The 13,561-nt window shown below is 36.9% G+C and overlaps 1 protein-coding gene across 1 annotated transcript in view; it reads left to right on the top strand.

The window, feature by feature from the left end:
• Positions 1-13,561, top strand: part of KLHL1 (kelch like family member 1) — a 529,220-nt gene that overhangs the window by 318,895 nt on the left and 196,764 nt on the right. The window contains exon 5 of the mRNA XM_019971873.2: positions 3,805-4,017. Within this exon, the coding sequence (XP_019827432.2) occupies positions 3,805-4,017 (213 nt within the window). The remainder of the gene's footprint in view (positions 1-3,804; positions 4,018-13,561) is intronic.

Genomic DNA, 13,561 nt, shown 5'->3' with positions numbered 1-13,561 from the left:
TGTATGGATGTGAGGATTGGACTGTGAAGAAGGCTGAGCGCCAAAGAATTGATGCTTTTGAACTGTGGTGTTGGAGAAGACCCTTGAGAGTCCCTTGGACTGCAAGGAGATCCAACCAGTCCATTCTGAAGGAGATCGGCCCTAGGATTTCTTTGGAAGGAATGATGCTAAAGCTGAAACTCCAGTACTTTGGCCACCTCATGCGAAGAGTTGACTCATTGGAAAGGACTCTGATGCTGGGAGGCATTGGGGGCAAGAGGAGAAGGGGGCGACAGAGGATGAGATGGCTGGATGGCATCACTGACTCGATGGATGTCTCAGTGAACTCCAGGAGTTGGTGATGGACAGGGAGGCCTGGCATGCTGCGATTCCTGGGGTCGCAAAGAGTCGGACACGACTGAGCGACTGATTTGATCTGATCTGATATGAACTTCAGCATACCAATATATATATAACAAAAAATAAAAAAATAATGAAAACAATATAAAAACAATATAATCTATGTATCAGTGTGATGGATTCATTCATATCCAGTATTATCTTCCAATGTATAGTTTATTTATAGCAACACTTAAAAATATTTCTTATTTCCTAAAGATATAGTATAATTTATACAGATGCAAAATTACAAGAATGCAATCTAGATTAGATGTAAGAAAAAAAGGAGAAAATCTGCTGTAGTAATATTAAATAACGCTATTACCAGAGCTGTCTGAAAAAGAAATCAAACCATAAAAGGCTATTGCCTTACTCTCTGCTAGATTTCAACTTGACTCAAAGTTTTCTAGAAGCCAAATAAAAAGATGAATCTGATCAATTTCATAATTTACAACATCCATGATAAAAGCAAACCAATTTACACAGGAGAAGTGCAATTATTCCTGCTACTAAAATCTGAAAGAAATTTCTCCCAAGGGTTATTGTAAGAGTACACCATAAAATAAAATGAAATCCTTGAACAATATCTTTATGATAGGCACTGCTAAAAGTTTCACAGAGCTGATTTTTATGGCACTCCTCACTATATACTGATGGTCTAGCTATACAATTTCGTGTGTAGTTTAAAAAAGGCATAGATTTTTGAGTAACTGGAATAATAGATGAACAAAAATTCTTTCAAAGATTCTTCGGAAACTTCTTTATCTTATTGAAGCTCTTTAGAGAAATTCGGTGGTACTAAATCTCAGAGCACACACTTGGCTCATTTAGTAAACAAGTATCATGCATACGTGCATACTAAGTTGCTTCAGTCATTTCTGACTGTTTGAGACTATAGCCTGCCAGACCCTTCTGTCCATGGGATTCTCCAAGAGACAAAACTGAAGTGGGTCCTTTGCCCTCCTCCAGGGATCTTCTTGACCCAAGAATCAAACCCTTATCTCTTATGTCTCCTGCATTGGCAAGTGGGTTCTATTTTGTTGCTGTTGTTCACTTGCTCAGTTGTGTCTGACTCTTTGCAACCTCACAGACTGCAGTATGCCAGGCTTACCTATCCTTCACTATCAGCCAGAGTTTGCTCAAACTCATGTCCATTAAGTCAATCATGCCATCAGATCATCTCATCCTCTGCCACGCCCTTTTCTTTCTGTCCTCAGTCTTTCCCAGCTTCAGAGTCTTTTCCAATAAGTCAACTCTTCACATCAGATGGCCAAAGTATGCTTCTGCTTAAGCATCATTTCTTCCAATGAATATTCAGAGTTGATTTCCTTTAGGATTGACTGGTTTGATCCCCTTGCTGTCCAAGGGATTCTCAAGAGTCTTCTCCAGCACCACATTTCAGGAACATCAGTTCTTCAGCTCTCAGCCTTCTTTATGGTCCAATTCTCACATCTGAATGCAACCCACTCCTGTATTCTTGCCTGGAGAGTGCCACAGATTGAGAAGCCTGGTGGGCTACAGTCCATAGGGTTGCAAAGAGTCAGCCACAATCAAGCCACTAAAATTACTACTACTACTGGACAAAAACATAGCTTTCACGATAAAGATTTTTGAATTTTCACAGTATTGTATTAGGCACACAGGAAACACAGGGAGCAAAATTACTTCATGGAATAGGCTATTCTACTAGGTCAAATGTAAGAAAAAAATAGCTAAAGATCTGAAAGTAAAAGTTGATTTGCTTTTGTGAAAGCTGAAGGCCCTTCAAGCCTTGGAATTGATTCTAAGAATACATTCACAACATGGGTCAGGTCTTGAGCAAACAGGTTTGAATTTGCTCTGACAAACAGATTAATCAGCACTTGCTGCCTCTCTGCTATGTTTTAGCAGGAAACCAAGTCACCAAGGTTTTGGGGGAAGAGAAGTGCCACTACTTCAGGTTTTACATTAAAAAAATAATCCTTTAGAGATTTATGTCACCTTTGCAGCTTTAAAACTGAGAAGTCTTAGTTATCTTCCTTGGGGTTGTCTCAGGAGACATGGAGGAATGTGGAACAAAAGTAAAGGCCAACAGTCAAATCTCTGTCTTCTCTTACCATTTATTAGACACATAAGACACTGTGATGAAATGTGAGATTTTCAACAAGCAGTTTTTAAAAAGTGTTTGAAAAACACTGCGCTGAAGTTCATTATCTCCAAATTTATTTTTCTCTAAGATCATAAATATATGTATTCAATAAATCTGTACTGTTCACTGGCTGTGTTCCAGAATCTAGATATAAAAGGTTAATTCAAAGTCTTTGTCTCAAGGAGCTCAAAGTTTGTGATAAGATCCCTAAGTACATCAAAGATTATGCAGAACTTTGGTAACTGATATATCATGTACATACACTGTGCATGCATATAAGACAGGGCAGCCAGATCAAATGGGAGTGAACAGAGAGGTCTTGATATATATATAGAGAGATATGCATATCCATATATATATGGATATAGATATACATATCCATATTTAGTTTTTGAACTGAATCTTGAAAACTGAAAGCAATTAGGATAACAAAGGTGGCTAATAGCCATTTTAAGCAATGGAGTGAGAATAAGGCAAATCTAATGAGTAATTTTGTGGCAGAAGTGCCAGAAAGTTTGGAAACATAATGTTTAGAATCAGGAAGAGGTCAGGTTATAAAGAACCAATATGCTTAACCAAAAGATTTGAACCAAAACAAGACAAAACACAGCGAAACTTTAGAATAGTGTCAAGAGCACATTTATGTTTTAGAAATACCCTTCTCACAACAGTACAGTGGGACCACTAGAGAAGCTAAGGATAGAGTCAGGCAGAGTCATTAGAGGATATGGCAGCAATCTGCTAGAAAATAAATGGGAATCTAAATTGAGTCAGAGAAACTGTCAGGAGAGAGGTTTGAGAGCTATTAAGAAGGTGAAATATATGGGATTTTGTGACTTTTTATGCTCTGTTCTCTTTTTTCCCTTTTGAATAAACAGTGATGCATCTTATAGTGTTAGATCTGAGTAATTTTATTCCCACTTTCTGATTGATGTATATATAGTCAAGCTTTTAATAAATTGAAATGCTATTTTTTCATATTCACGAAATCTTACATAGTAGTCCACTTGAAACTTGAACATTTAATCACTTAGTACATTCTGCCTGCATAACAAAGCTCAATGTTATAATCCTCCAGTTATTACAAGATCTGTGCTCTCTCAGATACATTTACACTCCAATTACAATTACAATGCTTTCATCTTAACAGCTTCTCGCTTCTGAAGGATTATGTCTCAAGGATTATGTTATAATGAAATCAAAGGTTATTGACTACTTTTCTCATTTCTTTCTGGGAGGCTTTGCTAGCTAAATAAAACTGAGGCTAACTTTATGCCAAACTATTTCTCTCCCTCTAGGAAAACATAATGGAAGTTATAAGAAATCAAGAGTTTCTACTGCTTCCAGCTGAGGAGCTCCATAAACTCCTGGCCAGTGATGACGTCAATGTTCCTGATGAAGAAACCATCTTCCATGCATTAATGATGTGGGTCAAATATGACATGCAGAGGAGATGCAATGACTTGAGTATGCTTCTGGCCTTCATAAGACTGCCGCTCCTTCCACCTCAGGTAATTAGACGCTGTTTTTGTAGCTAAGACCAACTGAAAAATTCTGTGCTAAAATTAAATATTACAGCCAATGTTTTACTATTATTTGATGGGTGATGGTTCTGATTCCCAAATCTGCCACTTACTTAATAATGCCTGTATGACTGTAGGAATGTCAATTTCTCTGAAGTTTAATTTCTTTATCAAATCAAATTATACTACCACACAAAAATTTTATGAGGCTCAAATTAGATAATATAGGTAAAGTACTTAATATCAATAGAACATTTTAAAGATTTTTAGAATATTGCAATTATTAATTCTCCACCTCCCTGTTTTCATGATCGATCTAACTACCTGTCTGTCTAGTATCTAGCTTACTAACGTAAGATACAATAGCATGATCATTTTCTGAAAAATATATCTCCCTAGAATATTCTTAAAAGCTCAAAGCATGAGATTTAAAACCTTTATAGAAGGATAAGATATATTACTGAATGGCAGAGAATTTTGAATAAACAGCATTTGGCAACTGGGACTATGAAATCTTTTATAATTGGAACTAAAGAAAATCCACACACCAAATGTATGATCCACCTCATTTTTTTGATGAGTTATGCAGGACACAGGTGATATGATAAAATACCAAGTTCATTCAACTTATAAGAAAAAGCATAATTAATTTTCCCTGATTCAGAGTCTCGTGTCTGTAAAATAACTTCTAATGTTGAAAAATCATCCATGAATAGCATTGTTAACTCAGGGTGTCTGGCATTTCAGGGTATCCAAACATAAGTTTGAAGGTGGGCTCTGTCCTCTGAAATGATAGATAATATTGTGTGTTTGTGGGTGTATATTTTGTATGGTTTATTAGGAGGTTTATTAGGAGCCTGTCCATTTGAATCCAAATCACCATTGACATTTTCAACAATTCACATAATACTAAAAATGTAAGATAGGGAATTAGAAAATCAGGAAACAATAGACAAGCATAACCTGTTGTAAAAAGTGAAGAGAGAGGGAAGTAGGATCACAGATTAAGAATGGAAAGTTAAGACAAAAACAACAACAACATTGTGCCAAAACTGGGAAATAAATGAACATTTATGAAGAAAGTAACAATTGTATTTCATTTGGCTACTCAAATAAAGTAAAAGAAAAGAGAAAATTTATGGAAATCCCACCTAAATGAATTATGCAAATTTATCCTATCTGCTTTATTGACTATGCCAAAGCCTTTGACTTTATGGATCACAATAAACTGTGGAAAATTCTGAAAGAGATAGGAATACCAGACCACCTGACCTACCCCTTGAGAAACCTGTATGCAGGTCAGGAAGCAACAGTTAGAACTGGACATGGAACAAAGACTGGTTCCAAACAGGAAGAGGAGTACAGCAAGGGTGTATATTGTCACCCGGCTTATTTAACTTATATGAGAATACATCATGAGAAATGCTGGGCTGGAAGAAGCACAAGCTGGAATCAAGATTGCCGGGAGAAATATCAATAACCTCAGATAGGCAGATGATGCCATCCTTATGGCAGAAAGTAAAGAAGAACTAAAGAGCCTCTTGATGAAGTGAAAGAGGAAAGTGAAAAAGTTGGCTTAAAGCTCAACATTCAGAGAACAAAGATCATAGCATCTGGTCCCATCACTTCAAGGCAAATAGATGGAGAAACAGTGGAAACAGTGAGAGACTTTATTTTTGGGGGCTTCAAAATCACTGCAGATGGTGATTGCAGCCATGAAATTAAGACACTCCTCAGAAGGAAAGTTATAACCAACCTAGACAGTATATTAAAAAGCAGAGACATTATATTAAAAAGCAGAGATATTACTTTGCCAACAAAGGTCCATTTAGTCAAAACTTTGATTTTTCCTGTAGTCATGTATGGATGTGAGATTTGGACTGTAAAGAAAGCTGAGTGCCGAAGAATTAATGGTTTTGAACTGTGGTGTTGGAGAAGACTCTTGAGAGTCCCTTGGACTGCAAGGAGATCCAACCATTCCATCCTAAAGAAAATCAGTCCTGGGTGTTCATTGGAAGGACTGATGTTGAAGCTGAAACTCCAATATTTCAGCAACCTGACAAAAATAGCCAACTCATTTGAAAAGACCCTGATGCTAGGGAAGATTGAAGGTGGGAGGAGAAGGGGATGACAGAGGATGAGATGGTTGGATGGAATCACTGATTCAATGGACATGAGTTTGAGTAAACTCCAGAAGTTGGTGATGGATAGGGAGGCCTGGTGTGCTGTCATCCACAGGGTTGCAAAGAGTCGGACACGACTGACTGAATTAACTGAACTGAACAGGCATTTTAGTAACTGGACAAAGAATGGATTGCAAAGCCATGCACTGGATTTTTCTAGATCCCAGATAAGTTCTGATACCAGATAATCTCAGAGCATCGACATCTTCTTTCTGAATAGAAATGGCCAATGATCACCAGTAGCCAAAGCAAGTAGATAGCCATTAACTTATGATAGATGATGTGGTAATTCATCACTTTGATCCTGCCCACCCATTTCAGCTTTTTTGTTGAAATGTAGGGAGCTTGGAATCAAATTGGTGCTCAAAAATCATTATATATAATAGGACACATACCAGAGGAGGCCAAAAACATGACCAGAATCCCATCTTTTCACAATATGCCTTTTGTCCACTCTTTTGTCATTAAGAGTGGGAGTTCCTCCTACATTTACATCTCTATATATTTTTTTATCTTCTTCACTGTTACATCAGAACAAAGATGTACATTCTATTGGCTTATTTGTTCCTAAGCCTATGCATTACATAGTTTTTAAATTCTGATTGGTACAACTGCTTTACTTTGATTAGTGAAGCAATATTTAATAACATCAGAAAATAAATCATTATTGTGTTTTCCTAAAACTAACTAGTAAACACTTTTACCTTTTATCACAGTGCCTGATAGACATAAACGCATCATTTATCTACTTTCCATTCCTCATCTCTCAAACTGGGAGCATTATAAACATAAGTTTATGTATATTTTCAAGCAATAGATGTGCAGGAGGAAAGAGTAAAACACATTTTCTTTTCATAAAAAGAGTGTCTTTAGATATAATATTAATTAATTAATTACATGCCTTTATAAGCACTTTCCACACAATATTTCTAATCTTAAAAAGCACAATTGCAAGATAATGTGCAGAGAGATAAACAGGTTCAAAAAAGTTAAGTGATTTTTCAAAGTCATAGAACTAGTGAAAAATCCAGTTTCCCTGCAAATCTAGGCTGGCTAGATATGAACATATACAGAGACATTTCTACTGTGAGTATACGTTCTTTCCTTATTTACTGTCTAACCTGGAAGATCATTAAAATGTTCTGAATATAGAAATTCTTAAGATTCTTATAAAAAAGGCTGGGAAAGGAAGAGTGAGGGAATTGGAACTAACATACATTTCTTTCTTTCTTTCTTTAGTCACCGAACTTATCTCATTTAATGTCTATAATATCCCTATGTAGTAAATATTATTATTATCTTTTAACAAATGAATACATAATATTGTATTATACATATTATATATTATATGTATAATATTGTATTATATATACAATATAATATATTATTATATGTAATAATGTATATTGTAATAATATGTAATTACATATTATTTTACATACATATTATATGTATTTTATATACATATATAATATGTACATATATTATATACATTATATACATATATATATACATTATACACATATATATACATTATATACATATGCAATATATGTATTGTATATGTATATACATTATATACATATACAATATAATATATTATTATATGTAATAATGTATATTGTAAAAATATGTAATCACATATTATTTTACATACACATTACATGTATTTTACATACATATCATATGTATTTACATACATATAATATCACATATTATATTGTAATATGTAATAATATGTAAATATATGTAATAATAATGCAATAATATAATATATATATATTGTATTATACATAATATATATTATACGCATATTTGAAAGTGAAAGTGTCAGTCAATCAGTCATGTCCAACTCTTTGTGACCCCATTGATTGTAGCCTGCCAGGGTCCTCTGTCCATGGAATTTTCCAGGCAAGAATACTAGATAGACTGGGTACCATTCCCTTCTGCAGAGGATCTTCCTGACCAGGAATTAAACTAGGGTCTCCTGCATTGCAGGCAGATTCTTCACCAGATTCATATATATGTACATAAAATTACATAATATATAATATTTTAAAATACTAAAAATATTTAAAGGAAGAAGAAGCTACATTTTCCTAGGGTGGTAGGGGTTTATTTTAAAAAGAAATAGTCCTTGGGTTGATTTTTCAGGGAGATTTGAGAGGAGAATTTGACTTATCTTTTTATAATTCCTGTAGATTTAAATGATACATTTCAGGTTAGTGACAGACCAATATTTGGAAGGCCAGATATGAGCTGCTTATAATATTATTAAGCAAAACATAATAAACTACTGACCAAGACAAGAATGCAAAGGCAAAGGAGATTTAGCAATGTTTAAAATTAAAAAAAAATAAGGGGGGGGGGAGGAATATGTGCTTCTAGGGTAAAGTTAAACTAAATAACCTATAAGTTTTTATATTGTTAGCAGTTTCTTTTTCTATTTAGTGAGTGCACACACACAGAGAAATTCTAAAGTAAATAGAAAAGTAAACACAATGACGGAAGTTTTAGCAGAAAATAAAACATGTTAAAAGATTGATTAGAGCCAAAGCATAAATGTAGACTACAGTAAGAGTTTGCTTTTATTAATATAATCATGAAGCAGTTAACCAACTTCACTTAAGCATATTTCAATTCCTCTGCCGGGGTCCTGCCCCGGCTGATCCAGGGTATTCGAAGCGGGGATGGCGTCAGCGACCTATTTATTTAAATATTTTATCAAAGATATAAAGAGTAATAGGATGAGGATAGCTCAGTAGGAAAATTCAGTGGAGAAAAGAGGCTGAGTAGCTTGGTTTACACGGGAGACCAATAAAACTTCAAGACAAGAAGTTTGCGCCACTTATGTAGGCTGCAGGCGTCCTTCCGTTCTCCCGAAGGAGAGGAGACACTGAGGCCTCCCCGGTCGGATCTTAGAAGCCCAGGCATAATTAGTAAGCATGGCGGGTTCCGCGCTCCAGATGGAGACTCAGCCAGAGTGAGAGAGAGAGCGACATGGGGAGACCAGTATTTCGAGAAACTGATCCCAATTCTTTATTTTCCATGGTCTACTTTTATACACTGACTGAGATGTTATGCAAAAGTCATGCGGGGTCAGCAGTCCTGACTTTTATCAAAGTCAGGTGCTTCATACAAATGTATACAGAGGTCTTAGGGGTGTTACATTATCTTCTGGCCAGGGGGGCCTGCTGACAATTTATGACCCTCTCCTTGTGACAGCGGTCAGTCAACCAGGACACTTATTTCTCCAGGGGTGATTATTCTCAAAACAGACGCCACCCAAATAAAGTTACATTCCTACAGGGTGAGGGTATAGTGGGTTTTAGTTAAGGAAAGAATTTACTTAGCCTAAGGTCTAACGTGATTAATATCAAAAGTTAATACTTATTTCTTCTATATATTCATTAATGTGTGTAAGGGCAGGGGATATGGAGACTTAGCAACAAACATTGGCTCAACAAATGAAAAACCCTTCACCAATACAATTTATTTATTTATTTATTTATTTTTTTAATTAAAAAAAATTTCAGGTATACACGTGCTCCCCATCCTGAACCCCCATTTACTTTGCTGTTTTGGGTTTGCTTTAATAAACCTTACTGTTTTTCCTGTCTAGAGAAAACCCTTTAGCATTTGTTGAAGAGTTGGTTTGGTGGTGCTAAATTCTCTCAATTTTTGCTTGTCTGTAAAGCTTTTCATTTCTCCTTAGTATTTTAATGAGGTCCTTACTGGGTATAGTAATCTTGGTTGTAGGTTTTTCTCTTTCATCACTTTAGGTATATCCTGCCATTCTCTTCTGACCTGAAGAGTTTCTATTGAAATATCAGCTGTTATCTTTATGGGGATCCCCTTGTGTGTTATTTATTGCTTTTCCCTTGATGCTTTTAATATTTGCTGTTTGTGTTTGACCTTTGTTAGCTTGATCAATATGTGTCTTGGGTGTTTTGCCTTGGGTTTATCCTGTTTTGGAAATCTCTGGGTTTCTTGGATTTGGGTAGCTATTTCTTTCCTCATATTAGGGATGTTTTTGATTATTATCTCCTTAAGTATTTTCTCATGCCCTTTATTTTTGTCTTCTTTTTTTGAGACACCTATGATTCAAATGTTAGAGGGTTTAACATTGTCCTAGAGGTCTCTTAGATTGTTCTCATTTCTTTTAATTCTTTTCTCCTCTCTGCTTCATTTATTTCCACCATTCTATCTTCCACCTCACTTATACTATCTTCTGCCTCAGTTATTCTATTGTTTCCCTCCAGAGCACTTTTGATCTCAGTTACTGCATTATTCATTGTTGATTGATTCTTCTTTGTTTCTTCTAGTTCTTTGTTAACCATTTATTGTATCTTCTCAGTACTTGTCTCTCATCTATTTATTTGTATCTCCATTTTGTTTTCAAGATTTTGGATCATCTTGACTATCATTGTTCTGAATTATTTATCAGGTAGACTCCCTGTATCCTCCTCTTTTGTTTGATTTGATGGGTTTTTACCATGCTCCTTCACCTTCTGAATATTTCTCTGCCTTTTAATTTTGCTTAGATTGCTGTGTTTGGGGTGCCCTTTCTGCAGGCTGGAAGTTATTCATTGTGAATTCTGCTCCCTGTGGGTGGAATTGGACTAATCACTTGTCAAGGTTTCCACAGAAGCAATCACAGAGCTTGCTTCTGTGTTCTGGGGGGTGAGGCTGGATCTCTTCTCTCTGGAGTGCACTGAAGTGTCCAGTATTTAGTTTTGGGGTGTCTCTGGGTTTGGCATGGCTTTGAGGAGCCCATCTTTTAATGTTCAGAGTTGTGTTCCTGTTTTTCTGAAGAATTAGTGTGGTGTGTCTTACATTGGAACTTGTTGGTTCTTGGGTGGAGCTTGGTTTCGTGTAGGTGTGGTGATATTTGGATGAGTTCTTGTCTATTAATGTTCCCTGGAGTCAGAAGTTCTCTAATGTTCTAAAGTTTTGGAGTTAAGCCTTCTGACTCTCACTTTCAGTCCTTCTTTTACAGTAGTCTCAAGATTGCTTCATCTTTATAGCAGAGAAGATAAAACACCTAGTTTATTGGTGAAACAATCCTCCACAACCAGGAACACACAGAGAGATTCACAGAGTTATATAGAGAAGAGGGAAGAGGGGGATAGCAATGACCTGGAGGAAAAAAGGGAGACTCAAAAGGAGAGAGAGCAATCCAGCCAATAATCAAATCCTTAAATGAAAACGGATAGCGAAGATTAGATCCTTAGAAGTACAAAATTTATAACAAATATCAAAAAGTAAATATTAAAAAACCTAGAATAGAGGCTGGACTCTCAAATATACAGTATATAAAATACAAAGCATAATAAACCAAAAAATTAAAAAAAAATATATATATGGAATTTGTTTTTTTTAATAGGTTTTTTTAAAGGTAATAGTCAAAAGTTAAATATTAAGAATTGATATTAACAAAAATATATATAGGAATTCTCTGGAGCCATTGTGGACAGTGTGGGGTCAGTTAATTGTCAGATAGTCCCTTTTTTCCACTTGTACTTGTTCTCAGTGTCTATTAGTTCAGTTCAGTTCAGTACCTCAATTGTGTCCGACTCTTTGCGACTCCATGAATCGCAGCATGCCAGGCCTCCCTGTCCATCACCAACTCCCAGAGTTCACTCAGATTCATGTCCATCGAGTCAGTGATGCCATCCAGCCATCTCATCCTCTGTCATCCCCTTCTCCTCCTGCCCCCAATCCCTCCCAGCATCAGAGTCTTTCCAATGAGTCAACTCTTCACATGAGGTGGCCAAAGTACTGGAGTTTCAGCTTTAGCATCATTCTTCCAAAGAAATACCAGGGCTGATCTCCTTCAGAATGGACTGGTTGGATCTCCTTGCAGTCCAAGGGACTCTCAAGAGTCTTCTCCAGCACCACAGTTCAAAGCATCAATTCTTCGGCGCTCAGCCTTCTTCACAGTCCAACTCTCACATCCATACATGACCACTGGAAAAACCATAGCCTTGACTAAACAAACCTTTGTTGGCAAAGTAATGTCTCTGCTTTTGAATATGCTATCTAGGTTGGTCATAACTTTCCTCCCAAGAAGTAAGTGTCTTTTAATTTCATGGCTGCAGTCACCATCTGCAGTGATTTTGGAACCCCAAAAAATAAAGTCTGACACTGTTTCCACTGTTTCCCCATCTATTTCCCATGAAGTGATGGGACCAGATGCCATGATCTTCGTTTTCTGAATGTTGAGCTTTCAGCCAACTTTTTTACTCTCCAACTTCCACTTTCATCAAGAGGGTTTTTAGTTCCTCTTCACTTTCTGCCTTAAGGGTGGTGTCATATGCATATCTGAGGTTATTGATATTTCTCCAGGCAATCTTGATTCCAGCTTGTGCTTCTTCCAGCCCAGCATTTCTCATGATGTACTCTGCATATAAGTTAAATAAGCAGGGTGACAATATACAGCCTTGATGTACTCCTTTTCCTATTTGAAACCAGTCTGTTGTTCCATGTCCAGTTCTAACAGTTGCTTCCTGACCTGCATATAGGTTTCTCAAGAGGCAGGTCAGGTGGTCTGGTATTCCCATCTCTTCAAGAATTTTCCACAGTTGATTGTGATCCACACAATCAAAGGCTTTGGCATAGTCAATAACGCAGAAATAGATGTTTTTCTCGAACTCTCTTGCTTAGATGTCCCTCAAATACACAGTAACCAATATTAAATGCAGGGTTTTAATCTGTTGCACCTGTCAGTTCCAGAGCGGTTCCCCCTTCTTTGTTTATTCTAGCTTCCTCTGTTTGCCAGTCTCTTCAGTGTCTAATTTCCGCCCTGATACAGGGGGTGAAGGTGTCCACTTAGGCTCATTTATTCAGTTATGTTGTGGGGAGGGAAAGACATTGCAAACAAATACTGCTGGCATGTGTAGGGTGTACTTGCAGTGGATGGACCACACTGGCTTGCCACAGCCCAAGGTGACATGTACTTTCTGGGTCTACACTGCTCAGTCTCTAGAGTGCTCTGCAGGGACACTGTCTCAAGTGGGCCCTGCATTTCATCCAGTTCTCAGGACTAAGCCTCTCAGGTTCTTGGATGCTCCGCAGGGGCACGTACACAGGTGGGCTGTGAGTTTTGTGCTGTCCCAAGGTCCAAACAGCTTAGGGTGCTTTTTGAGCATAGTGTCCTAGGTTTACCATTCATTTTATTCACCTCCATGGTCCTGGCTGCTTGTTTTCCCAGTTGTGCCATGAGATCACAAACCCAGGTGTTCCGTGTGTCTACCCGGTGGAGCTGATCTCAGGCTGTGATACTCCTGGCAGATGTCACCAGTCCAGAGTCCCAGGGAAATGTGATTAGCAACTGGGAAACTGCTCAG

Source organism: Bos indicus, chromosome 12 (assembly GCF_029378745.1).
Source record: "Bos indicus isolate NIAB-ARS_2022 breed Sahiwal x Tharparkar chromosome 12, NIAB-ARS_B.indTharparkar_mat_pri_1.0, whole genome shotgun sequence".
Taxonomy (NCBI): domain Eukaryota; kingdom Metazoa; phylum Chordata; class Mammalia; order Artiodactyla; family Bovidae; genus Bos; species Bos indicus.
This window is presented reverse-complemented; position numbering and strand designations above follow the sequence as displayed.